Genomic DNA, 27,604 nt, shown 5'->3' with positions numbered 1-27,604 from the left:
GCACGTCCCAGGAACTGGGTGCTGGCATCGGCACCACACGGCAGCACGTCACAGCCTTCTGGGGCGAGTGGTCCCCCAGCATCCATGCATCTGGCTGGCTGGTCACCTCTGTCACCCCAGAAGTTTCTGAGCAACCATATTGGCTCCTGGTAGAAAAAACCCAGGAGATTCAACAATCTACAACGCTTTCCAGTCTATGACATTTGTACGCAGAGGGACCTTTAACCACACGAATGGCCCCAACTCATAATTATATCAAGTAACTCACATGGCCAAGTCTGCGGGATCCCAGTCTCAGGGACTACTGAGAGTCCTGAGCGACTGACAAAAAGACTCTCACAGCATACATTTGGGGTTGAAATGCTACTTACTAGAACAAAGTGCAAATTCAGTGATACCAGTCCAGACGACACAGATTCCAAATAAGTGCAAATAAAATATTTGCCATTGCCAGGACACCATCATGTGATTTGCGCATGGTATCCCTTACAGCAGAGGCGATTGAGAAGTATATCGACTAGCTGCTCTCTGCCTCGGAATTCCCCCAGCAAAGCTGGCCTGGCTGGCAATGTAAGGTGCTTAACTTCCGGGCTATTAAATCTCGTTGAAATCAATGCAACTCAAGAATGTACTTAAAATTAAGCAAACGTCTACAGGCTGTAATGAATTAGGATGCTGCACTGCTCTGTGTGCTTCTTTGGCTGATTCGTTTACCAAGGAAATTATCTCAGAGGGACAGAAATTAGAGAAACCTTCTAAAATCTGTAAGAATACCTTAAATAAATGGAAGATTGTTGCATTTACATTAAAATTACCAAGTTTAAGACTCAGTTTCTTAGGCCCTTCCAGAGATCATGCACTCACTTTGACCCTCTTATAAGCATCTAACCTGGATAAATTAAAAGGAAAGTACAAACCGAGATCTTCTACCACTTGCCAATGCAAGATGCATTATTGCCTTAGGCCTCAGAGAAAACTGTAGCTTTGCATTCCCGCTTTTAATTAAGCTAATGAGGAGAAGAAGGAAGAGAATTTTTGAGGTGGGCTCTTCTTCCTTTCATCTGAAAAGCGGTTACTGAGTTGTTCAAAGCTTGCGTGCATAGGTCTGTGGGCTCAGTACCTCTCAGTGCCTGACTTTCTACAGACTACAACCACACCATTGAAAGGAGACGTGAGTCCTTCCTATATGCTCCCTGGAAGCAGGTTAAATACTCAGTTAGCAGAGAGCCCTCTGAAAAAGCGATATGGCTTTGCATTAAGCACAGTTTGTGAATGCTTCTCTGCTGCTTGTTTTATTCTCTTCTTGCTTCCTTGCAAACAATGAAACTCCTTAGAAAGGAGACGGACACTTTCTGCTTGCAAGCCTAATAGTTTGGCTGTCCATTCTTCTCACTAGCCGCATGCCAGCGTGTTTTCAGTGACTTAATGGCACTGCTACTTTGGGGTAGCTGCATGGGAAAGCAGACTGCAGCTGCTTCTGAAGGATATAAATATTTTTACAGTCAGGGGGCTCCAGCAGTCCTACAGGATCAGGGACACCTGGGCTCTATTCCTGGCTCTTCTGCAGACCTGCCGTATTGTTTTGCTCCTTTCAGTAGCTCTAAGAAGCTTTTCCGGCCAAATTTGTAATCTGAGGTGCAAGGCTTCCATCTGAAAATTTGGGCCACAATAAGGAATTTGGAATGATGGGGCTGGACTGTGAATGCAGGCCCAGGCATTCATTCAATAACAAAATCCCACGAAAGCCATTGCGCTGGCGAACACCACGAATGGCTCGCAGGCCGACCTTACTTGCACCATTTACCAGTTAGCCATCTGCTCCTTTCAGATATTATTTTATGGCTTTCCTTTGTTTCCACTGAGGCCTAAACAGGAATGAAATTGTGAGTCTTGTCGCTAGCCGTTTTAAATAAATAGCTCTGCCATCACTCTAATAAGTTTGACAAGTTGGTCCCAGGCCCTGGACAGGAAGCTAATAAACTTCAAGTTGCTTTTCTATTGTTTTCCTAAAACAATTTGACTTCCTTTCTGATAGCCTCAAATTCCTTCAATAAAAATAGAGTAGCTGGGAGCCAGAGGAAGAGCTGAACTTGAGCCAAGTTGCGCTTACAATGCCGCCTGCGTAAGATCACATTTTTATCCTGATCCACGAAGACTCTTTAAAAGAATAGCAGGCAGACAGCTGCCAGTGCATGTCAGGAACAGCTCGGGAGCTAGTCTCCCCCAGCATCGGTCCTCCAGGCTTGAGGGAATCTCCAGCCAGCGAGCCAGTGTCAGACCACAGCAGGAGGCTGAGCTCCTGTGAGCTGATCGGGGTTTGCTTACCCTGCCCAGAGTGTCCTCCCTCAGACACGAATCTCTTCTGGGAGCCGAACACTGACAGAGAGGTGGGCTCCAGCAAGACCAAGGGGCTGTGCTAAAGCTTACCCTTCAGTCAACTGCACCTGCTCCTCCCTCTATCTGTGCAGCCTCAGCAAAAAGAGGTAAAGGTCTATTCTTTCTTTTCTTTTCACTTTGGAAAGCGTATATATACATATATTTTTGTGAAGCAGCAGTTCATCCAGCTAGAAGTTTACAGGACAAGGTGAACTACTGGTGGCTAGGTAGATGAGGACTCCTTGCTTGAAAATGACTTGCTGATCCTTTGGACAAATCCTTTATGGTCTCCATGGTTTGGTTCCTCCACCTGTAAAGCAAGGAGAGCGTTTATAGGAGGTGTAATTACATTATCATTTGCAAAGCACTTCTCAACTACTCAGAGATGCTGCAGAGTTGAGAGCTGGAAGTAGTAGCTGTGAGTGCCGTGCTTTATTTCCAGTAACATAAAGCTGATGACTAAGCATTTACTTTGGGATAGATGGTCATTTCTCCTGTGAGATGAAATCCTCTTCCAGTTTTTCTTGCTGAAAACTTTACTGGCAAATGAGACTGACATGTGGTGACATTTCACGCCTTGCTGTTTCTTGTTTCCTATTTTCTCACTCCGTGCTGGTTTGGTACTCTGGGCTGGGAGGGGGAAAATGTCCACCTATAATGCAATAATTTGGGATTTTTCACTAAATAAGGAACCATGACTATAAAACTGTTCCCTCTCATTCAGGGGCCCATCATCACATGCTAGTCCTGTTCCCTGGGGCCCAGCCTGTCCTTAGGAATTTGCCTCCTGCTGGAGGATGCCTTCAAGCTGTCTCCAGAGGTCTAATGTATAATGGAGAACTTCCCTCTCCTTCCTTCTCTTTCAATCCTATCCATGCATGGGAATTTTACATAAAATGTTTCACCAGGAAGGTAGCATCCATTGGTGCTTTAGAGAAGGAACTAGAGGTGCCTCTCCAGCATGGGACAATATGAAGACTCAGAATAAGTGCAGTGCTGTAGCCAGGCATCAGAGGTGAAATACATATGAGAAGTTCCTGTCTCAACTGCTGTTGGGTGGTGTTTTTTTCTGAAAATTCCCAGTGCGGTAAATCCGATATCCTCCCCAAGCACAAAGTCCTCAGTAATGGCAGGAAAGTACAAGACATTTTCCCTTCAGACAGTGTCTTGAAGTTCTCAAATCTCAGGAGAGCATTTACCCGCATTTGAAACAGCCTTCCAGCAAAGCCAGATGCTCCAAGAACATCTGTTTTATGTGAAGAATCTCTTTCTTATGTGAGTTTTCATCTACACTACTGCATATTTGCAGACCTTCTCTATGCATTGTGTTGGCTTGCTCTGTTTGTTTAAATCCCTGACACAAAATGAATCCTCCATTAAATATCCATGGGATCAATGCAGAAAAACTCATCATACTGAAACTCTGTTCAGGATTTACCTGGCTTCTGTGTGAAAGGGAGCAGCTCTGATAAGGCAAATAAGGCACGTACAGGAAATAGAATGAAAAAGGGACCTCTTGACTTATCAGGCTCAATCCCTTTGAATAACAGGCAAGTACAAAACAAATGGCCTTTTCTAAACTTACTAAGCTCTGTCCTAAATCTCATTAGGTTTCTGCCCTCACTTGTGCTACCAGAATGCTGTTCCAGCACCTCCTTCCTGGCTCTGTTGCTTAGAAACCTTCTGATTTCCAACCTGAATTCATTCACGGACAATTTATATCTATTTATTCTTATGCCACATTGTCCTTTAGCTTCGGTAGCTCTCCTCTCTCCCTAGCACTTACTCTCCCAACCCCCAATTCCTAAAAGTATTTATAGGCAGCAAATCTCTCCTCTCTTAACCTTTGATCTGCCAGACTAAGTAACTAAGCTCCCTTATAGTATTCACCCTGCAGGCACATCGCACCGTATTTTAATTACTTTGGGTAGCTGCAGTAGCATAAAGTTCAGTGCAAAATAATTAACGTAGAAAAGCTCAAACTGGTACCTCATCTATTTTCAAATCAGCTCAAATGTCTCTCTGCAGTCACTTCTGTGACTGATAAGTAAATATACTCTTGGCCAAAAGATACCCTCCGTCCCTCTGATCACCCCATTGCCTTTCTTCGCACCTGTTCCAGGCTGAATATCTTTCCTGAATGCGGGTGAGCAGCACTGCACACACTAGTCTGGTGGGGTCTCACATCCTCTTGGATGACATTAATCTCACTTGCTGCAACTGGAAATACTGCTAAATACTGCTACATCCTGAAAGTTCACCTGCATTTTTCACCCCCACATCGCATCACTGGTTCCTCCTCCTTTGGTGACCTTCACCCAGGACTTTCCCCTTCTTGATTCTGCCAGCTAGGAACTCACAATTGCTAAGAGAGATTCCTGTTACTCCCTGAGCAACAAGTTCCTAGAGTGTGACTTTGCACTCTCCCATTTAACCTCACCTCGATCACTCCAGTCGCAAAGAGCCTTCAGCTCTCCTAGCACTGGAATCCACCTCTGCCCTGACAATACCTCCCAGCTTTGTTCCATCAGATTTCATTAGCATTTCTACTTTCAGTGCCAAGGTAATTAACACAAATATTTAAAAAGATCAGTCCTAAGAGCAATCTTTGAGCAGCCTCACAGATAACTTCCCCTCAACCTATTAGGAAACCGGTGTCTCAATTCTGTCAGTCTCTTACCTGCTTGAGGATTTCCCTAATAATCCCTGTCTTCTTCAGCTGAGTCTTCTCCACTAATTTCCTGCTTCTGGGACACCATTTCCTACGCCTTACTGAAGTCCAGATAGATAAGGTCTGCTATGTTTCTTTTACCTAAAAGGTAAGGAATCTTACCCCAAGACAGACATTTACTTTTGATCAAAAGATGATGCGTGTTGTCCTATTTTTCCCCTTACCTCCTGTCTTTATTTCCCCTTTCCTTCAAAATCCATTCCACAGCATCATAAACTGCTGAGATCTGCAACTGTACATGGCAAGCTGTCAGCTGTTCTCCTCATTCCCTCTCTCTGGGGCAGCATTCTCTTCCACTTGTTCTCCTCATTCAAGCCATACAAGTTTTGCATAGCAGTCTCCTGGGGAGGGGAGGAAAAATCCTTCTTCCGAACTTACCAGTAGGCAAAACAGCTATTTCTCTAGCTGTGGAGCTGGAGAAGCTGCCATGACACCTCTGTTTTCACTTGAAGAAGGTGCAGTAGGGAAGAGGGACAACACATTGAGGGGCTGGCTGAGGCATCCATACAACATCTCTACTCTCCCGTCTCTTGCCTCCCAGTCTGCCTTCACCATTTCCCCTCTGTGCATCAAAATTCAAGTACTCACCACCAACACCACAAAAAAAAAAAAAAAAAAAAAGCTCATAACAGTTACCTCATGTGCATGATGCATGTATTGGACAGAAACCTTCTGCCCCCATTCATTCAACAGAACTAAACTGTATCTGCTGGATTCAGAGATTAACTCTACAGAACAGGGATGCCACTCAGGAACAGTAGTGGGACAGGAAACACAAAGGAGCGAGCAGGGAGAATCAGACCTCATTCCCCTGAGCGTACAGCCGAGTGTCAGCCACACAGGGAGGGGATTACATTTCAGACCGCTCACTCACAGGAACTGCCTCTCCATAGCACGTGAGAAACACTTGACAAGCCTTAGCCAGCCTATCCCAAAGCCATCTGTGACCTAGATCTGTATTATTAACACCTTTCTTTGGACACTTCTACGATTAAGTCCTTGACAATTTCACTGGCATAAAATGAACAGGACTTTACGTAATAATGCTTTATGGGAATCACTCCAAAAAGACGAAAGAACACAGTGATATTCTCCTTCCCATGAAATTTCATCACAGGTGTACAATTGCCAGGTGGAAGAGGGAAAAACAACTCCAGAAACATCCCCATTTTCTTGGAAATCATAAAAGGCCTTTCAATAAAGTCAGAAATGAAGTGGCAAATGACCATGGGCTTCTCCATACCAGGAGTTTACTGAGATGCTATGGGAATTTACCGTGCACTGCATGTCCTGCACTAATCATCAGCGAGGATTCAGCCCTCTTGAAAAGGAGTTGCGTTCTTAACTTCAGAGTGAGTGCCGACATAGGACATGCCTCCAGAGGTAGCCTCCGCACAGCACTGTCCCTGTGTGGGCTGGCTTTCAATCTCATGACTAAAGGGGACCCTAAATTAATGGGAGAACAATGATTAGATTAGAAGAGTTTGCCAGCCCCATGTTTTAGTCTCTGGACTGCTTTTGCTTCATGATCTACACTAGCTGCTGCATAGGGCAATTATGTTCTGGATGGGAGATATCTAGGATTGCTGGAAGGACACCCACCAAAGCTTGTGTGCAGCAAGCCATTTCTCAGGGCAGCAGAGTCTTCTGTGCAAATCTCACTCCCCTGATACTGGTTCCCTGAGAGCAGCCTTTACCAAAGCCAGAAGGCATCTCCGATTCACCCTCCTGTCTGGGGCCTGATGTGCAGGAATCAGAGCCTTGACTTGACACAAACATGAAATACAAGACCTTCTGACACTTGACGTGCCAAAAGCATTTTTTAGAAAGGCCCAAACACTCATGCATCAGACTGTGTGGGAGCACGGGGAGGTGGAGGGGTGTACCAAAAAACCACCTCTCCTGACAGGCAGGTTATTCTCTATTTATCAGTAAGGGGGCCTGTGAAACCCTCCTGGGAAGCATCAGGTGCTCTTTGGAACAAGGCTCCAGCTGTGCTGAGCCTCTGGTCCAAGCCAGCAGAGCAAGCCCTACGTTGTTTGGAGAGGTGGAGGACCCTGCTCCACACGAACTCTGCTTTGCCCGATTAAGCTTGAGCGAGTCAAAAAAACATCCTTCACTGATGTCCTGCGTGGAAGAAGCTTCCCAGGGTCTGGCTGGTGTAACTGTGGGGCAACCCTGTCTCTCTTCGCTCAAGGAAGGCTTAGACCATGGCGTGTTATCTGGGGGAGGAGGTGCAAGGAACAGCGGTAGCAGCAACTGGAAGGGACAGTGTAAAGCCGGCAGCAAGCGCATCCTGTCGGCATGGGGAGGGTGGCACGGGGAGAGGCTGAGAATGGAAAGGGAGGAATGAGATCCATGGTCTTTAAAGGAAAAACCACAGGAAACTAGGTTTGAAAATAGAAAGATTAAGCTGGAGGGGGTGGGAGAGACAAGAAAAGTAGGTGAAGAAAGAAGAGGGGGAAAGGCAGAGAGGCAGTGGGGAAGACAGAAAGTGACACAGAAAGGGGGTGGAGAAAGACAGAGGAAGAGAGAGAGAACCACATTAAAGGAATAAAACCAAGCAACTGAAAAGAACAAGGAGTCCAACTCAATTACAGAAAGAAAAAGTGCTAAAGCAAGGAAAAGAGACAGGACAAGATACTGGAAATCAGGTAAGTAACCATGAGGGGGAAATACCAGAACTGCAGAAGCATTGATGGGAGATTAAGCTGTTACACTCAAGGGGAAAACAGCATGAGGGGAGAGAAGGACTTGGTGAGGCAGGAAAAAAGGATGGCCAAAAATTACTTAAGAAATTTACTTTTTCTTTCAATTTCTCTCCAAAATATTCCCACTAGTAACAAGGTGGGCTTGGGACATTTTAAAAATTAAACTCTTTTTGGTACAGGCAGCTACAGAAATGACAAGGAAGCCTCCCTGCAATGAACAGAGATACCGATAGATTTCAAAGTACAGAAAAGCAGGATAAGAGCCCCAAATATCCTCAGAGAGTATAACGTGCAAATTGCAGTTTCTGTCAGATCCCATTTCAGCATGCTGTCAGGCTGCTCAGGGGAGGGTGGTGAAGGGAACTCTTACCTATGAGAGGCTCTCAGGGTATAAACACTTTATCAAGTGTCTGCGTGAACCGCCTATATTCCAAAGCACACAGGATGGTTTCAAAATATTGCACTTTCTTTTCCTTGAGAGTATTGCGTCCTAGCTGGTCTGTGACATGGAGCCTGGGAATGTAACTCAAATGTAGAGAAGCGCCTTGCTCGTATCTGCCAGTCACCCATACTGCATGCGCCAGGAGGGAATGCCTTTCTTCTCCATCCCGACACTGCCCAGGGCAGCCTCAGCAAAGAGGCATGCAGACCTAGAGGGACAAACGCTCTCTCCCACTAGCAGCTGCTGCTTCTTCTTATTTTCCTTCCTAACTTTTTTCCCTTTTTTGTACTTGGAATAATTATTCAATTACATTTCCATAATTTAATACTTCTAGCACTGCCACTGCATGTTTCAAAGAATAGCCGAGCATGAAAAAATAGTACCCCTATACATAGACCTGGAAAGAAGCAACGTCGATGAGTGTAAAGGTTGCCCGCTAATTGCCACCTCTGATCTGTGGTGACTCCTTTGATTTCCTAAAGGGTCATTTTACTGGACATTTGTCCCGTCTAATGAGCTTTGTGGCACTCTGATTTTAACAGCTCAGGTAAACTCAGGCAATGCCTCTGTCCCTGAAGTACCATAAAATCCATCAGAGGATCATGTAAGTAGCATTTCTGGACAAATCTCAGCTAAAAAAAAAGTCATAGGCTGAATGAGCCTTAATCGTTGAACTCTTCCTCCATGCTAACGAACATGTCAAAATACCTTGGTGAAGCAGCATGTGTGAGAGGTTTTCCCTACTGCTGCCTATACAATCCTCTCTTTAGGGCTAAAGAACTTAATGCATGTAATATGTGCGTGCATATGCTTGTGCAGCTAGGAGCGAGTTAAACTGTTATTCAGAAGCTTCACAGTATTCAGTATTTGCACCAGAAGCCAAAAAATTCTGCATTTGCTGGTCTTTTCAAAATCTACTCCAAGAAGAGCACAGATTTCTAACTTTCTTCCCCCTTTCTTTGGGAGCAGAACAGTAGTTTAGGAGAATTTCTGAGGCTTCAGGGTTTAAAATACTAATCAGGCTCCGGTCACTTGGGAACTATGTTAAGTATTCCTGCTACTATAACTATTTGGGGTTGTTAGTTTTGGTCGGGTTTTTTCCTGCTCAACAGTATGTATTATCACAATATTTTAGTATTACAGGCTTTCACATGAAAAATTTAAACCTTGCCAGAAAATATAGAACTTCATACCCTAGGCTCTCTTCTCTTTTTGACCTTCAGACAGATTTCACACATTCTGCACGTTTGCCCTTGTTTTCTGACTTATCTCGCAGCATTGAAAATAGACGAGAAGGAATGAGTAATTCAGCACTATACCATGTCATTAGGGAGCACATTTCAGAGACTGCTCCACACCTCGGGTGCTGTTGTATGAGGCACGAGGACAGAGGCTTAAAATAAGAAATAGTTCCCAGGAGGCATCAGAGAAACTTCAATCTTTGGGCTAAGAATTCATAAAGAGAGGGGGAAAAAATCAATTTTATGGCTATTGATAAGCAACAGACAGATCTCTATGAACAATACTGTAGCATGCCAGCTCTTTCCTGAAACAAGGAAATATTCATGCCACACAGTAAGCAACGAGCATAGATATGCATGCTTCTAAGTCTCTCTAGTGTATCTTTAAAGAGGGGTCAGTGGTTTTTAATGTAAGAACTAAGGAGTTTGCACTTACATTTCCGTCTTTCTTCATTATCTTTGTCATTACGAACATGCCTTGAGAATGGTTGAGAATTTCCATACAAAACTCCTCTCTCTTAGAAGCAGAAAAGCTGACAGATGCCTGGGTCAGGGCACAGGGTTGCTGAGGAAGTGAAGCAGTCCAGCGAGGGCAACTGCTGCAGAGCTCTGGGGTCTTCGGCTGCATTCGGATGTCTGGTGAAGGGAGGGAACAGTGACATGGGAGAAAAACTGTCTCCAGTTTAAAATCAGATAAATCTATCCAAGAGGAATGGGGTTAATTCTTGTTTCTTACTCCAATTTCCTCTGTCATGATAGGGCAAATCACTTAAGCCACGTTTCTTCACAAATGCCCCCTCAGTAGTGTCTCTCGTCTTCTGGATGTCTGACTTCTAGATGTGGTCCAACTGGTGCAAGTGATAAACTCTCTCGCTCCAGCATTAACCAGACAGAGCTCTGCTTTGAACATATGTTATATAGTGCCAAGTGCACTGAAAAAAACCCCCAGATTAGCAACATCACCAAACAGCTTCCAAAATTAATGAACATTTTTTATCTTAATCTCTCACTGCCTTAGTTTCTCAGCTGTAAAGTTGATCTAATACCATCTCCTCACCTCCAGGTGGTAATGAAAATAAGTAAATTAACGATTGTGAAACAATCAGATATTGTTGTGATGAAAGCCATAGGAAAACCCATGAGGAAACTAATAATTCTGTCTTTAGAACTGGACTTGAATAATGTACAGTAAATGAGGCACAGGCCACCCACTGAACAATGAGGAGAAAACAAAACATTGAATAGCTGCTGTTCAAGAAAGCTCCAGGCAGGCTGGCACAGAACAAGGCAGGCATCCTGTGCAAAGAATGAGGTGACAATGTGAGGATGTGGTTAAAGCCTCATAGCTATGAGGCACAGGCACAAAGAGATTGAATTAAGATTACTGAGAACAGTAGCTCTAGCATTTCCTAACTCCCTACTGCTGGCTTTTGCAAATTCAATATTGGTTGGTTTTAAGGGGGAGGGGGAGATGTGCATATATATGTACATACACCAAGTATATAAAATAATCAACTCACAAGCTATAGCCAGACTTCGCCCTGAATGAGAAATTAAATATTTGAGGCAAGGATGCAACAATGAAGCTGGAGCATGAAGAGAATCCTACAGATTTTTGGAAAGAAGGAAGAAATGAGATTTGACAAGGTAGTACTAAGATGGGAAGTAGATAGTTACTGAAAATTTCCCCTTTCTAAGGCTGAAAGCATTACCAATCCAGGTGCTGTAGAGAGTTAAGTGGTCAAAACTGCCAAAAAGCTGAGGCAAGGCTCAGGGGTGGGGGCTTGACTGTAGGATAGCCACGGGGAAGTGATAGGCAGGGAGATGCTGGGGAGAGAGGAGGGAAGAAAGGACAGGAAAAGTCTGAATGAGAGCCCTCTCCTTCTCCCACTACCTCTCCAGTCTGTTTTATTTCAACACTATAACAAGTTGCTTCTCATGCAGTCTATGAACCAGCCTAAAATCACATGGACGGGTTTTTTGCTGTTATATTGGATCCAATGCGATGCCTGCTATCACCTCCACGTCTCCTTATACCAGCCTCCTCCACTGCCTAAGCAGTGCTTAAGATCAGTTTCTCTCAGCAGAGCTCGGGAGCTGCTCTACTACAGTAGTCCCCAAATTTCTCAGCATGTTTCTGTTTTCCAGAGGTCCCTCTGCCCTGCTTGGCTGTCCTCTCTCCTGTATACAGCACTACCCAATTTAGCATCAGCTGCAAATTCACATAGGTTAGCTTCTCCCTGGAAAGATAAAGAAACTGTAAAGAGCACCAAGCTTTGTAACCCTGAACCAGATGCTCTTCAGCCTATTAGTTAAGGAGTAAGCTTTGCAGCATCTACATCAGAGACAGCACTGGTGGTTGTTTTTTCTAGCAAAAAGCACACATGAGCCTTCATTTAGCTTATCCCAAGTCCAGTTTTGTTGTATTTGTTGGGCTAAGGACCCACGTTTCTCTAGGGCACAGAGATTATATATACCAAGAGAATTAGAGGGTGCTTCCTGCATGCAAAATGTAAGCCTGGATACTGCTACCACGTAACTATTTGATGCAGGCTTTTCAAACGCAGTGGGAGAAATTTATTGCTCAGCTTGACTCATCTGAGTTCAAGGTCTTTTCTGTTCTTGGTCTCCTGCATCTACATCAGGCAGAGCTTGGCCCTAATGTCTGGATATATGAAAGCACAATTTGACCCTGGCCAAGGAGGGGAAAAATAGCATTAGGTGGCCTGGAGAGACAAATAATAAAAATTCAGCAAACCGGGAGTCTGCAGCTTCCACCATCACTTCAGATGAAAATATTCTATATAATACTGTCATCTCTGTGTGTGTAACACATTCCTGATGTACACACTTGGAGGTGTTGAGTGATTTCCCTCTGTCTGTGTGCGTCAGGGCGGGTGTGTGTTCAGGAGGTGACAGGTCATTCAACTCCCTTATCTTCTCACACACTCTCTTTTTTGTGAACTCTGAGATTTTCCACATTTGGAGAGGAGGGGGAAAGCATACCTCATGACAGAATAACAAGCTGTCTGCAACTGCAAGCAGGGCCAGTGGTCTGGATACCAGCGTGACCCTTCCAGAAATCACAGTGAACTCAGGAGGAGCAGAGAGATGAAAAACATTGGATGTCTGTCTTCTAGGACAGGAGCTGTTAACATGGAGCTCTGCCTTTCCCATGAGATTTGAATGCTGGAGTCAAAGTCACACTCCCTGCTACTGATTCAGCACAGGACTTTGAACCCAAGGAACTAGAAAGGAAGCTATGCAAACATGACAGACTTTTTTTTATGTATATAACTCATAAAGAAGTACAAACCTATACAGTCCAGATCCATGTACAGATCAGAGTTACAAATTTGGCTAAAGAACTGGCCCATTTCAGGCAGAAACTTCTCATAAGCACATGCATGCACATATGAAGCCAAAGGGATGGTGCTTGGACAACAATGCCTAATCAGTCACTGCTTGTCTACTGTACACGCACAGGAAGGAGCCAATTCAGTAAACAGTGAACAAAAAGATACATGCTGAGGTGGGCTTTAGCATTGATCTGTGTCACAAAGCTCTGGAGAGCCCCTGGAATTCAAAGCATCACACCTATGCCAAACAGTGCATTTCTAACTTTATTCATCTTTTGACATTGTAAGCCACGTGCCCCCAGAATGCTTCCTGATCAGGTCCTGGCAACAAAGGAGCACTGTATATATACACTGAAAAGGCTGCTGCTGCTTTTGGGGTACTGACCACAGCTGCGGGCTCTGCCAGCAGTAACAAGATGTTCATCTCTTAGAAAAGCACCAAAAAAACCCCCATAACAAAAAACTGGTTCTGCCAGGTGCACCTGCCATAGAGGGGTAGCACGAGAGGGATTTCTTTCAAGTGACCAAGACAGTATCGTCCCGGGACACATCAGAGAAGGGCTGTGGTCTATAGAAACAGATGTCGTTGTGCTGTAGAAGCAGCGTTGTGTCGCTACCACAAAGTCTATGAGACAGTGCTGCATAGAGAAAAGGACAAAAGTTTGCAAGTCCCAGCCCCTGAACTCTGTCCTCAGACTGCTGCTAACACAGTGACCTCGAACAAGCAGTTTGCCCTTTCTGTACCCCAGTGATCACCATCTGCAAGGTAAAGATGACAGCATCTGCACTGTGTCGGGTGCTGTGAGGCTGGATGACTACTACTAACAAGGGCCTGGAGATCCTTAAGTAAAAAATACAGCTGTATAGCAAAACAGCATTAACTAACCTCCAGTGCAGAGCTGGAAGTGTCCTTCCTAAGTGTCTACAGGTATGAGCGTCCAGTTTTGCAGCGCAGGGACCACTCAGGTCTGGCTGCAGCCTCACAGATGTCAACATAGGGGAAAAGATCTCTGCCCTCCTACCCCCACAGTAGCTATCTCTTGTGCCACATGCTCGCCTGGACCTGCTATGAGGTGACACAGCTTGAGGAAGGAAGGCCACAAGCAATTCCTAGGCACAGCTGGCCTGGATGCCCCACTGCATGGGGCTGTCACTTCTCTTGCTCCCAGTACCTAAAGGAGACGGCTGCCTCCCCATTTGGGAGCTGAGAAGGGATGGACTTGCTGCATGGCCTCCACACACAGCCCCATGCCTGGTGTGTGAGACTCTTCACATGGACCTCGGCCTTCTAGTTCGTTGGGACATCTCATGAACTGTCAGATGCACACGTTGGTATCCAACTGAGCAAATCACACATGCAGATTAGGAAAAAAAAAAAATGGCATTGACTTTGTTACTGTCCCCCTCCCTGGGAACCATGCTTCCCCCACACAAAGGAGCCTTGCTTGAAGAGCCTCTCCATGTGCCCAGGACCTGCCAAGGGGAAGAGGTGAGCCCAGCGAGGGAGAGCAGAAACAGTGTCATAATCAGGCTCTCCACTTTATTTTAGAAACATCCTGCAGAGATGGAGACCTCCTGTCACCTTCCTTGTGGGAAAAGTTAGCGTGAAGTGTCAAGCTCAGCTATTTATATCGCTGCTGATAGTCTCGCCTGTCTTCTAAAGATGGGAGAACTTTCTTTCTAAAAACTCCAGAGGGAAAAACCTCATATAAAGAAGAGGATTGTGCAGGAACAGCCCTCCTGCCCCTTTGGTGTGAATTTCCTAGCTGTTCCCCAAAGCCCCGGCTGGTCCGTCCAGAACAAGCACGCTGGCCAGAGCAAGTGGCAGCAATGCAAAATGCTCGCCTGTCATTCAGAGCGCACAGCATCACGAAGAGGATAGGCACAACTTCTCCAAGAGCGACGGATGCTTCCCCCCCCAAAAAAAGACAGTGCAAAACAAAAAGGATGGCAGAGAGCAGCCCGTGGCTGGTGAGTCAGCCCAGCGTGCTGGCAGGTGCCATCCCCACTGGGGTATTTTTATCGTGGAATTTGGCAGTCACGAGGCAGCCCGGAGCTGGACGGACTCCACGCCTGGCCTGCGGTGTGATAGTCGGTTTTCCCCAGCTTTAATAGCGTTCCAGGTGATGATTAAGCCAGGACAACCACATCATTGGGTTTGTGCCAGGCTGCACTGGTCTTTGTCACATACGCGTTTCCCGGTGCCGAGGTCCCATGACTGCGTTCAGCTCCCTTCTTGATCCAGCAGAAAGCCAACGGCCAGAAGCGCGGCCGGGCAGCAGCACAGCCCACGACTCTGCATGAATATGCATGACGTTGCTGTCAAGACTATCAGGTGCTGAGACCCCGTGAAGATACCAAGAGGTGATTTTTGCCGAGTCACACCAGAGTGGGACAAGATTTGTCTGATTGAGTCCAAACTAGGAACATAAAAGGTCGCAGATGCTCACACGCTGAGAGGTCAAAGCATGCGGGGACAGCAGTAGTCTGGGAATGAGGAAAGGGAACTATATGGAAAATTCCCAAGAACAGTAAAGCCCGGAGGAGAAAGGCTAGGTCAGGGGCAGTCCTACATAGCCAGGAAAAGCTGTCAGGAGGTGACAACAATCCTTCTTTGCTTGCTGGCAGCAGAGAGCTAGATGCTCTCTTCTGTTCTAGGAGGCCCTTGAACTGCCATTGCAAGAATAGCTCCCTTATAACTAAAAAACATCTAAGTCAAAAAACACTGTGCAAGGAAGGAAACCCCTTCTCTTGGTATCCAACACCCATTTTCCTGAGGCTGCCTACCCCCTTGCAGCAGCCACCTGGCTCTCTGTGAGGCTGCGGCAGGATGATCAGGAGGCATTTGGCTCTTGGGGTGGCCCCTCCTTTACACAGCCTGTGCAGGGGAGCAGCCAGCAGAAAGGGCAGAGGGAACAGCTCTAATATCTAGCCTACACCTCATGGCTGCCAGCCTTGGATCCTTCTGATTTACCTCCTTTTGGAAAACATTGTGCATGTGTGAGATGGGTAAATTATTGTTATTCTTGCATCCATTAACATTTTTTTATTTCTGGACTCCTTTTGTACTTACGTTTTCCAACTTCATGTTATGTACACATTGATTTTTACAATTTGCAAGTGTCTAGGTGTACCTTCCTTGGGGAAAACAAGCCATTGTAAAACCCCAAACTATCTGCACATGGTAGAACTGATGGGAAGAGGTGCACAGCCTGCAATCACACATGCACATGGCAGGAAGGAAAACTCATTCTTGGCACAGCCAGGGAGAACTGTGTTTATTTTTACCCCAACAAGCAAGGTGAATCAAGAAAAGGCAACTAGTAACAGCAGAAGCAAGAATGGCACCTGCAAACAACACAAACTCACCTGGAAAAATGAGGACACATACCATTGTTCATGCTGTCTTGGAAGGAATATTTCACACGTACAGTTGTGCTATACCATATTGTCTTGGATGCACCTGTACAGGGAACTGTAGGTAGCTGCTTGCCTTGTCTGCACTCTGGGGAAAAAAAAAATTAAAATCCTGATTTCAATGCAACTGTTTGTAAATATTTCCCATTACTGATTTATCTGCCTGTATGCAATCCCCTGGAGCCCACAGAATGAAGCCATATGCTAGTTTCTCCAGAATGCAGTAAGTGCACCAAAGCCATTTCAGAAGACAGAGGCACAGATTCACCAGTTTGTACCAGTGCAAAAATGAGTCAGAAAGACTAGCTGATTTTCTGTGTTACTGCTCCTCCAGTTCTGGGCTGGCAGCAGATGAAAGCTTCGGCATACTCTGAGCAGCCACCAGGATCTACGTCAGCATGACTGCAGCATGCCTGCCAAAGCAGAAAGAGCCAAAGCCCATCCTTTGCTTCTTGGTCTGCCCCTTCTCCCTCCTCACACCACATCTGACTGGCGGTGGGGCAGCAAGTGGTCACCTCCCCACCTCCTTACCTAGGCAATCCTCACCTTTCCTCAGGGCAGCCCTCAGCAGTGTGAGGAGTTGTTTAAGGATTCTGACTTTTGATCTTTGTCCCATCCATCCTGCAGATGCACATTGCATATAAACAAGCGATGGCATAAATCATCACGTGCGCTGCTATATTAAATTATATCAGGCACATAACCACACAAGGGGATATTGTTCCCTCAACAAGTGTCTCTCTCTGTTCTCCAGCTTTTGCTCACAGGAAATCTACACAATATTGCTGCAGTAAATTCTCAGCGTTTAACCGTGTCTACTCTCCATAGACATTCTTTGTACAGTAAAAATAATTGTCTCTTAAAGACAAGACAAGGGACAATAAAGAAGGAGAGTTAATACTTTTGGTCCCCACGGCTTTGGGATTTACCTTGTCTAGTGCTTTTAATATTTCATTATGATGATTATTAAGTTTTTCATTTATTTATTAAAAGGATATTTTAAAAAGAGTAACTGTGGGAGAACACTATATCCAAGGTAATACTGCACACTTTATAGCACCTAGCCCTTAACTCACGCACAAGGGAGAGCTTTACAGTGCCCTGGGAAGATAAGCATGGCAAGTATAACTGGATCAAATGTTTGCTCAAGCACTCCCACAGAGCCCCACAAAAGATGGATTAAACCCATGGTCCTCTTTTCATCCAGGGGGTTAAGTGACTTGGCCAGAAACAGTCTGTCAGAGTCAGAAACAGAACTGAAGCAGGCTCTCTGACATCCTCACGTTGCAATCTCACTACCAGCCCGCCAAACCTTTCCTCTCATCAGACCACCTAACAAAGAGCAGTTCCCAGGAGCTGCTGGTCATTGGGAGGTGTTTCAAAGGAGGCTTTTTTCTTTGCTGGTGTCATTTGAACTGTGAATTTTGTCTCAGAGCTTAAGAAAAGAGGAGGGAGTAAGATCCCCCATTTAGATTTCAGAGCAGTTCCCTCTCAGAGAGGCAAGACAGAGTGGCAGTATATTAGGTTTACAGGACTGGCACGACTCGCCAAAGTCTTTACACTCCCCGAAACATATACAGCTTCTAAATGAAACACTTGCGACTGGCTACACTGCAAAACCAAAGCAAAACCTAGGGGCAAGGGGCAGGTGGGCAGCAGGAAGGTTTTCTCTGCATTTCTTTCACTGGTGGCATCGAGCTTGGAAATGAGGCTCAGAGCTGTGAGTGCCTCATGTTCCAGGTGCTGGTGCAGGTATTACACAAAGGTGACATATGAAAGTGCCAAGGCACTGCTCAGACCAAGCTGCAGGCTCCAGGCTTATCTCCCAGGGGATCAGCCCATCAAGGATTCCCTAGAGCACAGTTCGAAGACACATGAATACTGCTTTAACTACACAGTCCTCAGAGGATGCAATATGCAGACCACAGTGAAAGGACTTTCTGAACCAAGAAAAAATCTGGCTCACCCTCAAAGTTTTTGGAGCCTGTTTAACAGGTTGTAGTTGGATTATGCAAAAGAGATCACTTTTTGTTTCAGTAACTAAATAAAAAAAACAAACAATACATTGTGTTCAGTGGATGTGAAACAAAGTTTTCAGCAAACCATACCTCATTCATTTCAGGTCAAATTAAAACATTTCCTTTGACACAAAACAAATCATTTCACTCCATGCATTCCCAGTTAGGCATTTCCTAACCCTCCTTAGAATCACTTTCTTCTATTTTCTCCCACAGAGGCTGCATCCAGGACTCCCTTCAAGACTTCTCACCCCTCCTGGTGAGCAGAAATGGGAGACTGGAGTTTCCTGGGAGAGTTCCTCGAAGAGGTCCACAAACACTCCACAGTGGTGGGGAAAGTCTGGTTGACCGTGCTCTTCATCTTCCGGATGCTAGTGCTGGGCACAGCAGCTGAGTCCTCCTGGGGGGATGAGCAATCTGACTTCATGTGTGACACCCAGCAGCCTGGCTGTGAGAACGTCTGCTACGACAAGGCTTTCCCCATCTCCCATGTCCGGTTTTGGGTCCTCCAGATCATCTTTGTCTCCACTCCATCTCTGGTGTATATGGGCCATGCGATGCACACAGTGCGCATGGAGGAGAAGAGGAAGATGAAGGAGGCAGAAATGGAGGCCCAGGAGATGAAAAACAATGGTGACACATACTACCAGCAGAAGTGCCCCGTGGCAGAGAAGGCTGAGCTGTCTTGCTGGGATGAATCAGGAGGCAAAATCATACTGAGGGGCAGTCTTCTGAACACCTACGTCTACAGCATTTTGATTCGCACTGCCATGGAAGTGGCCTTCATTGTGGGACAGTATGTCTTGTACGGGATCTTCCTGGAGACCCTGTATATCTGCCAGCGGGCACCTTGCCCCCACCCCGTCAACTGCTACGTTTCCCGTCCCACAGAGAAGAATGTGTTCATCGTCTTCATGCTGGCTGTGGCAGTGCTCTCCCTATTCCTCAGTCTGGCCGAGTTGTACCATTTGGGCTGGAAGAAAGCCAAAGAGAAGTGCTCCCGGTCTTACAAACCCAGCCCCAGCACAGCCCCCAGCAGACTGGAGTCTGCCCCGCAAGCAGAAAGGGCCCAGATGTACACTCCTCCACCAGATTTTAACCAGTGCTTGTCAAGTCCCAACAGGAAGTTCATCAGCCCCTTCAGCAACAAGATGGCCTCCCAGCAGAACACTGCCAACTTCGCCACCGAGAGGGTCCATGGCCAGGAGGATGCTGCTGGTGAAGGGCCCTTCATTAAGTCCAGCTACACGGAGAGTCCAGAGGTGGCCAATGAATGTGCAGCACCTGCCTTCCCCGAGAACTACTTCAATGAGAAACGCCGGTTCAGCAAGACCAGCCGTGCCAGCAGCAAGGCAAGGTCGGATGATTTGTCCGTGTGACCTGTCTCCAGGAGGGATGAGAAGAAGGACCAGTCTCAGCGCTTAGTAAAACTTCTGCAAAGCGGACTCCAGACTCTTGCCACTAACCTCTCTCTGTTTTACCACCCTTTTGGCTCCTTTTCAGTAAGCATCATTGTTATATTGCAGGCAGCACCTCTCACAGCTTAAGGCAGGGGCAGCCACTGGGAGACACGCACCAATCGCGAGATGTGAGGTGCTCAGCCATATTTTCATCATGGGACCCACAGGGACTGAAGACTCACCATCCTTCGCCTGGTAGAGCACGGGCCAGCAGACTCCTGAGGCTGCCCAGCGGGCGTCCACTGCAACACTGCATTCAACAGACTGACTGGACCTCAACCCCCTTGCATCTTCTTTGGTGCCTGTTCAACATTTGCTATGTCAGCTTGGCAATTATACTGAGCTGAAACTTCTCTCACCTGCAGGGAGCAGAAACACACTGGTAGGCTTTCTGAAAGAAAGACTTTCTCTTCTGCTTTGTTCTCGCTCTTTCTAATCCTCCCCTTCTCTACCTGAGCCCAGATATTTTATATCAGTTTACCTGTACAATAAATCCTACTTGAATTTTTTGACGCTGTGTATATAACTCTTCCCCATAGATAAGGATGTCTGTGGTCCCACACACACAGCTGCCTCATGTCCGACGTTGGAATCCCTTCCTCATTCCTAAGTCAGCACAGCAGACTGGCCCTGGTTCCCGGGGATATCACTTAGATAACCAGTTGATGAAGACTAGGGAATTTTCCCAAGATACTTGTGTCATCAATTCTAAGACATCCATTAACAGAAATAGAGACTCTCCTGTGAGAAAAAATATGCTACTAGTAAATAAGGAGGAATTACCGTGTGGAATCAAAGTGATTTTTCCCCTTTTTAAACTCATCTTTCAAGCAACATGAATGCTGCTGAAAGGGTGCTGCCAGCTGCCAACTTGAGAGGAAAAAAAAAAATCCTCTGTTTATCTGCAGAAGAGGTACGGCCTGTGTCTTCTCCCACTAACCTACCGAAACACTTCAGCATCTTTTGCAGGGAACAAGAGTCTTCTCCAGGTCCTGCACATCCTTCAGCTCTTGGCTGCTCTCTCAAGCCTGCCAGCTAGTGCAAGCCAAGATTCTTGTCCTCACAGCAAGTCCCTGTTCTGCCATCAGGTCATCTTCATCTCCACTCCATCCCTAGCGCATATGGCGTAAGAAACCATGCACGGACCAGCTCTTTCCACCACTGTAGCCTCTCAGAGCAGCCGTCGGGGCCCAACACTGCGCACTGAGTCTGGTGGGTGAGGTCTGTAGGCAGCTCCCACTCCAGATATGTTTTCTCACTGCAGAGATGACATCCTTCTTTCAAAGAGAATTGCTAAACAGAGCCAAGCTGCTCCCTGTTGTTTACCCTGCACTGCCCTTTCGGACACGGGCCACAGCTTCCCAGCGTTGGACTGCGTGAGTGAATGGCCTGGGACCAACTTAGAGGGGACTGAGCCATTCCCTCTCTTAGGCACCGCTGAAAGGGACTGTGAATCCTTGCTCCCAATACATAGCTAGCTTTGGTACAGTTCCCTGTACATATACATACGTACTCACACACAGAGGGGGGGAAAACATATTTTTTGTTTGTTTGTAAGGGTTTTTTTACATATGTGTGTTTTTTAATCCTGAAAATACCTGTGTGCTCTCCTTAATATGAGATTTTAGTCAATCGTGCCTAGGTTTCTCCTAATAAAGTTCTAACTCCATCTCTCCTTGTTGATGTTTCTCCTCTCACGTGGCTGAGAATGAGCTGCTAGCATTGATCAGGCTGCCCGCCAGCCTCTACTGCTCAGAGATCACAAAAATTCCCATTGCCCAGAGTGGCAGGGATGAGGGGAGGGCTCGGCCAGGGGGATAAATAATAAACATGGGGAAATGATTGATTGACTGGCTAACAGAAACCCCCTCCAGCTCCCCAGCCTGTCTCTGCATTACACCAAGGAAGACTGGGAAGAGCTGGCCAGAGAGCAGAACTTCCATCGTCTTGCGATGGAAACGCTCCGTACTTGCATCCCCTAGCACACCTCTGCACCCAGAGAGGCCACCTGCAACGTGAGGCCAATCCAGCAGGAAAAGGGTAGCAAAACCTGTTGTATGAGCATCTGATTGCTTGTCAATGCAGTGACAGGGCCTTCAAAGGCTTTTTAAAAGACAAGGTCTTGAGAGACATTGAGAATCCACTGCAAACCATCTCTGCAAAGAGTCCCTGTGAGTACTCAGCTCTCTCAAGATGTAGTTTTCCAGCCCAAAGATTACCCTTTCCTCTTTCAGCTGATGCCTCTCCTCTGAACTTCATCCCTTGTTCCCACTTTCTGACTTTCACAGGCTCCCTCCTTCTGACCTTGGATCCCCCTGTACACCCAAAGGAAGTGCCCCTCCTTCCTTCCTTCCTCCACACAACCTCCCATCCTACGGGCCTCTGCAGGCTGGGAAGCTGAAGACTGGTAAAGTACTGGGTCCCAGCAAGGAGCCTGAGAGGGGGCATAAAGAATGAAACTGGAATTTGATGAGGATACCAGGACAAGCACCTTTAACTGTGTTAGAAATTGCAGGGACCATTTAAGATCAAAGGATCCTTGGTCTGGGGGGTTTCAGCCCAGAACAGAAGATGCCACCTGAGCACCCAGATCCACACAACGCAGCAGGGAGGCAGGATTAGTCCTGCAGACCTGGCGTGTGCACAGCCCTGATCATGCCTGTCCCTTAGGGTGGCACCTTGCTGGGAGAGATACGCAATGAGTAAGTCAGGAGCTTGTTAACGCACTCCGCTTGGAAAACTTGGCTATTGAGTGATATCGCTGTTTCATAGGGCCACTCAAGCACTAACCCAGGCCTTGTTCAATAAACTATTCTTGGTTTGTAATAATCAATAGCCAAAACTTTAAAACCTCTGTGCTACAGGCACTCAGGAGGGTTGCGTCTCTGCAGAAGAGCCAAAAAATGAGGATAAGATCTCCTCTGTGCCATTTCAGACCTCTACAACGCACACAGGTTCACAGGCAGTGTTTTGTTGGTCTTTGAGACCACAGGAGTACAACCACCCCAGCTCTCTGTCTCCCAGCCCAGGGAATACATGCATCAAAGCAGATAATCTCTCTCTGCCACTCATTTCTTAATGCCTCCCTGGTTCTGTCTTCTAGGTACAAAAAAATGGGGAATACTTGATGGACAGATGTTTGCACTGGCTGACAGACCATAAACTTGCAATTCTTGGAATCCACTGTCAAGGCCGGCCAGGCTATCACACCACAATAGGAGCACATTTACTTCAGCCAGAGAGCAGAGAGGCTGGCCTGTCATTTCAGACAGATTTTGTATTTATTGCTTTGTACCAGATGGATGGATGGGCAATCTTATAGCTGTGACCTAAATCAACATTATTTATGAAATTCAGCCCTTGGATAGGCACTCAATCTTTAAATGGCAGCATTACCAAGACAATGCTCTGAGGGGGAAAAAAGAAAACATGTGAGAACTTTTCATTCCGTTCTTGTCCCTCTTTTCTCCAGGGTCATACCTGCTGGGGTCCGCTCAGCCTCTCAAAACTGAATTCTCCAGCAAGAGCTGGAATCAACATTTAACAGAAATACCATCCCCAGCTGTCTCCTTGGTCAGCACGCCGCAAACCATTTCAGCATCGCCTCTTCTAAGTGATGTCTGAAGAAACCAGGAGCCAGTTCTGATCTACAGCCTTGTGCTCATCAGCTGCCGAGCCTAAGATAGGAGAACAGGGAAATGTGTGTTTCACCAAGCTCTTAAAACAGAAATACTTAATCCTATAAAAGGAAAAGCTATATTTAAAAATGCATAGAATGCCAAAACTAACAAAGTAATGAAACCAGACAAGGTCATGCCTGTAGCCCCTTCTCCTCTCTCCAAACAGCACAGTGGGACTGCTGAGCGGGCCAAGAGACAAATGAGGGAGAAACTGAGATAAATACTTAAAAGTAATGGCTGATCTAGAGCACGTGGGTCAAGCAAGTTGTTTCCTCTTTCAGAATATGTGAGCAAAGCAACACTCAAGCAAACTCAAAGCTGGTAAGATTTAAGACTTAAAAGGTAACAGGTAAAAAGATGCCAGACTACACAACCTCCCCTCGATCACTTTTCCACAAAGTATCAGTGAGGCCAAGGAATTAAAAAGATCCAAAAACCAAATAATAAAAACATTGTGTGTTCATAGGAATGAGTGCATGCTTGATTGAACTGCAGATGGCCAAAGTGTGAAGAATGCAGCAGTTCACAATTCAAAAAGTCAGTGTAGCATAGCAGAGAGCCCGACCCGCAGCAATGGGAAGCACTCCGGACCACCAGCACCAGCAGGAGCCATGGAGCAGCAGCTCTCCTGCCGCCGCCGCTGCCTCCTGGGAAGCCGAAGGCAGGCACAAGGGGAACTGCTGGCCCCAGGGGAGCCCCCTCTGCCACTGCTGCTCCCTCAGGAGGCTCTCAGCAACAATGCGGTCTGGCCAAAAGGATGCCCAGGGTCTTTAGAAACCTGGGTTGAGCAGGAGAATCGAGGCACAGACAGCACACAACCTCTCTCTTTCTGGGCCCAAGAGTAGCTGGCACCCAATTTTTTACCCATCCAAGCAAGGAAGAATGACTTTAAGAACTGGCACGAAGCTGAGAGACAGCTGAAGAGATATAGTGTCACTGTTTCCATCATTTCCCACTACCGGTTTTCTCTGCTCAGTAAGGTTCCCAGGGAAGCCTGATGCTTTTCTTCCAACTTGGTGAACTATCAGATATTTCCCAGTAGCAAAAATGATGACAGAAAAGGGCAGCAGTGTCTTTACAATTGGCATTAAAATAAATAAGTAACCCAACCAACGAACAAAATCAGGCAGCCCTGTTCAGGGCTATAATATCAACCTGGAAGTTGTTAAAGAGAAGGAGGGAAAACAAAAAAAGAAAAAAAAAAAAAAGAGGGGAACCAATACCTGGGCAACATAGTGTGTGGAGCTCCATACTGAGTTCCCATCACATTCAGCTCTCTGAGCTGAAAGAGCTGGTGGGGCTATGAGGAGCTTCCAGCTGCGATTAAGACTAGTTTGCAGTAAGAAACACCAGGAAAGAGACCGGTCAACTTCTGCCTTTAGCAGTCAGGTGAGAACTCAGCCTCTTCTCTCTTTCCCCAATAAAACCTCTAACTGCCCCAAAGAATTTTGGCACCTCCTCCCAGCAGGGCTTACAGGAGGGATCTGGTACAGGGCTGCTGCCAGTTTTTGCACCCATTTGTGAATAAAGCACAACATTTCAGTGATTAGGTTACCAGCTGCAGCAGAAGTGCGGACAGATGAGAATGAGGATGGAGAGTGGCAGCTTCTCAAGATAAACTTTTTAGGGGGAAAAACTGTGACTGAAATGCAAAACTAATAGCTTTGCTTTTGCCTTAAGTGTTTATTGCTTACATGGTCTAGATGATTAAAGATCTTTCTGGGGATCACAGGAATTGTAATAATATATATATTTTTGTATGTATATAAAAATAACATTGTCATTAAAATTTAATGGCAGAAAAAGAAAGAGGATCAAATGAGTTTATAACACTCACTCTAGCCAAATAATGCAGAAATGCTTCATTTTGCCTCCAGTGAACATTGGTTTACATTTTTTAAAATGAATTTGCTGAGACCACATTCACATACCACCCCTGGTTTCCCACAGACATTTGAGCAATTGAGTTTGACGGGCAACAGAGTTCTCAGAAAGTGAATGTCAGTCATGGAAACTAAATTTTTAATTCATATGGGCCAACATCCACCCCAGAGGCAGCTGTGTGTTCCTCCAGCCATCAGGAAGCACAAACAACATTGCGTAACCAATCCTGCCAATCACAAACAGAACAGCGCACCTCCACTGGAGAGTATGTGCAATAAATACACACCAAAATATGTTTTAAAGACAGTTATGTGTTAGATCAGTAACAAAACATCTGAGAGAACCGTGATATACTGGCATTCTGCTAGTGGAAATGGTGGTTAATTCAAACGCATTTTTTGACCCCTTCCATTAGCCCCTCGGCACTGCCTGAGACGTGGCTGGGAATCCTTGACGCCCGTGCAGGAACCCCACAGCAGGATGTATGTGGATAAGGGGTGCAGAAGACCCCGCTTTCCTGGCTGCTGACAACATTCCCATGGGAAGGTTCGAGTCCTTCAGCAGCTTCTCCACATGAAAGCTTTTCACCACTTTGTGCTCCCGCACAGAGGGTTTCATCACCCCCTCGCAAGCGCCTACACTTCCCAAGCACAACAGTAGCAAAAGCACCATGAAAGCACCACGGTGCCTGCATAAAACATGTTTCCCCATCCTCTAATGCAGTTTGCCACACAGGGCTTCGTAGCCTACCTACTAACACAAAAACACTGGTCTCTGGATGAATAAAAGCAATTGTACCACATTTGCTAGCAAAAGGTATTCCCCCAGAGCAACCCAGGAAGCAAACCTCAGAAAAGCTGCAATATTTGCATATTCCTTTAAAATTATTTCTGGACCAAGGCCTGTAGGACTTCTGCATTAAGCCTCCTTTCTGCCTTGAGATGGCTACATCTTATTAGTGGATTAGGCACTTTTTTCTTTTCTATATTACAAACCCTGTTCAGATGGGCTGTGACAAGCTCCTGCGAGGCAACAGCCCACCTGCAGCATTTGCGGGAGCAAGACCAAGACCCCTGCAGACCACTGTTATTTTTTGAGAGGACATCTCCATCTCTCGGGGCTGGATCACAGCGGGAAATAGTTCAGGGGTTACTCTGAGCTGGGTTTTGTGACTCACTATTCACATGCAGGAGCTCCTCTTTATCATAAGGTTAATTTACACAGGAAGGGTCAGGACGGATGCGGCCAAGCTAGAGATCAAAATTAACTGTTAGGGACCCATGAGAGCGTTAAATTTTCTTGTTCGCGCTGGACATGAACCTAACCTTAAAAAGGCACGTCGGCGATGCTCGGCTATATGACAATATAAAGAAAGCAAAAGACGCATCAAGCAATTTTTCTAGAAACTGGATACAGGCTGCTAGGACATGACATTTTTAACGGCAACCCCAGCAAAACCCGACACGCTTGTATTCAGCTACACACAGGGTTTCACTAGAAATCGCGTTAGCCACCAGCTCCTACCCTTAAAAGGAATCAGATTAGCAGGGAGAGGCAAGCCTGAGGTCAGAAACTTGCTGCTATTTGTTTGGGTTTGTTTTTGAAGTAAATGCCATGCCAGCTCTTCAGCCTGGGAACAAAGTTTGAGGTTGAAAAGTGCTCCTGACAGAACCAGTTTGATGGGTGCCAGGCTACAAGCAAGATGTTTCAGAAACAAGTGCCTAAAATTAGCCATTGCTAAATCACGTAGTCCAATGAAGCCGTGTTCAGTTTCCTCCTTGCTTTTCTTCCACTTCAGCCCAGATTCAAGAATGCACTTTGGTACACACGTACAGCAGAAATTGCCATCATCGTCGCTGCATAACATGAACTGTCAACCCAAAAGCACATGAGGTTGTAACTGGTATTCCACTGAAAAAATGGGCTTTTTTTCCAATTCATTTTTCCCCTTACAGATCACGAGAACTCTTTTCTCACTTTTTTTTTTCCTCTGAAATTAGGCTTTGGATTATTTTTTCTCCCTCTGTGGTCTTGTATTTTCTTAAGATACAATTATACTTTCCTCTCCATATTTCTAGTTTCTCCAGATTCCTTTAGTCTCTGGCATTTCTGGAGAAATGCCAAATTTGAGGACTCTCTGAAAAGTTCATTAAAGTGCTCAGCTCTAAATCAACAATAAAGACACTCATTAAATGAAAGAGAACTCAGAACAATCTTCACTGGTTCCTGATGGATATCTCTGACCGCACAAGCACATCACAGCTCCCAGCACAGTGAGGTACTCC

General features: G+C 46.0%; 2 protein-coding genes across 7 annotated transcripts in view; one reads left to right on the top strand and one right to left on the bottom strand.

Annotated features, from left to right (window-relative positions):
- The window catches only part of GJA8 (gap junction protein alpha 8), a 47,582-nt gene extending 37,214 nt beyond the window's left edge, over window positions 1–10,368 (bottom strand). For 3 of the 4 annotated variants that reach the window (XM_054841607.1, XM_054841615.1, XM_054841634.1), the window contains exons 1-3: window positions 10,238–10,368; window positions 9,938–10,137; window positions 2,428–2,686 (exon numbers count right to left, since the gene is read on the bottom strand). The gene's annotated coding sequence lies outside the window, so the exon portion shown is untranslated. Of the gene's footprint in view, window positions 1–2,427; window positions 2,687–8,188; window positions 8,383–9,937; window positions 10,138–10,237 lie in introns of those variants that run through there. The other variant, XM_054841625.1, reaches the window with a different exon arrangement.
- Window positions 2,184–21,424, top strand: GJA5 (gap junction protein alpha 5). 3 transcript variants are annotated; one of them, XR_008579269.1, is made up of 3 exons: window positions 2,184–2,483; window positions 18,512–20,137; window positions 20,295–21,424. XR_008579269.1 is itself a non-coding variant. In XM_054841666.1 (2 exons), the coding sequence occupies exon 2, from the start codon at window positions 18,565–18,567 to the stop codon at window positions 19,672–19,674; it is 1,110 nt and encodes a 369-aa protein (XP_054697641.1). In that variant the 5' UTR covers window positions 2,184–2,483; window positions 18,512–18,564; the 3' UTR covers window positions 19,675–21,424. The 3 variants fall into 3 exon arrangements, 2 of the variants coding, with proteins under 2 accessions (XP_054697641.1, XP_054697652.1); XM_054841666.1 differs by having other exon boundaries at window positions 18,512–21,424; XM_054841677.1 differs by lacking the exon at window positions 2,184–2,483 and adding an exon at window positions 7,541–7,761 and having other exon boundaries at window positions 18,512–21,424.
- The last annotated feature ends 6,180 nt before the right edge of the window (window positions 21,425–27,604 follow it).

Source organism: Grus americana, chromosome 1 (genome assembly GCF_028858705.1).
Source record: "Grus americana isolate bGruAme1 chromosome 1, bGruAme1.mat, whole genome shotgun sequence".
Lineage (NCBI taxonomy): Eukaryota > Metazoa > Chordata > Aves > Gruiformes > Gruidae > Grus > Grus americana.
This window is presented reverse-complemented; position numbering and strand designations above follow the sequence as displayed.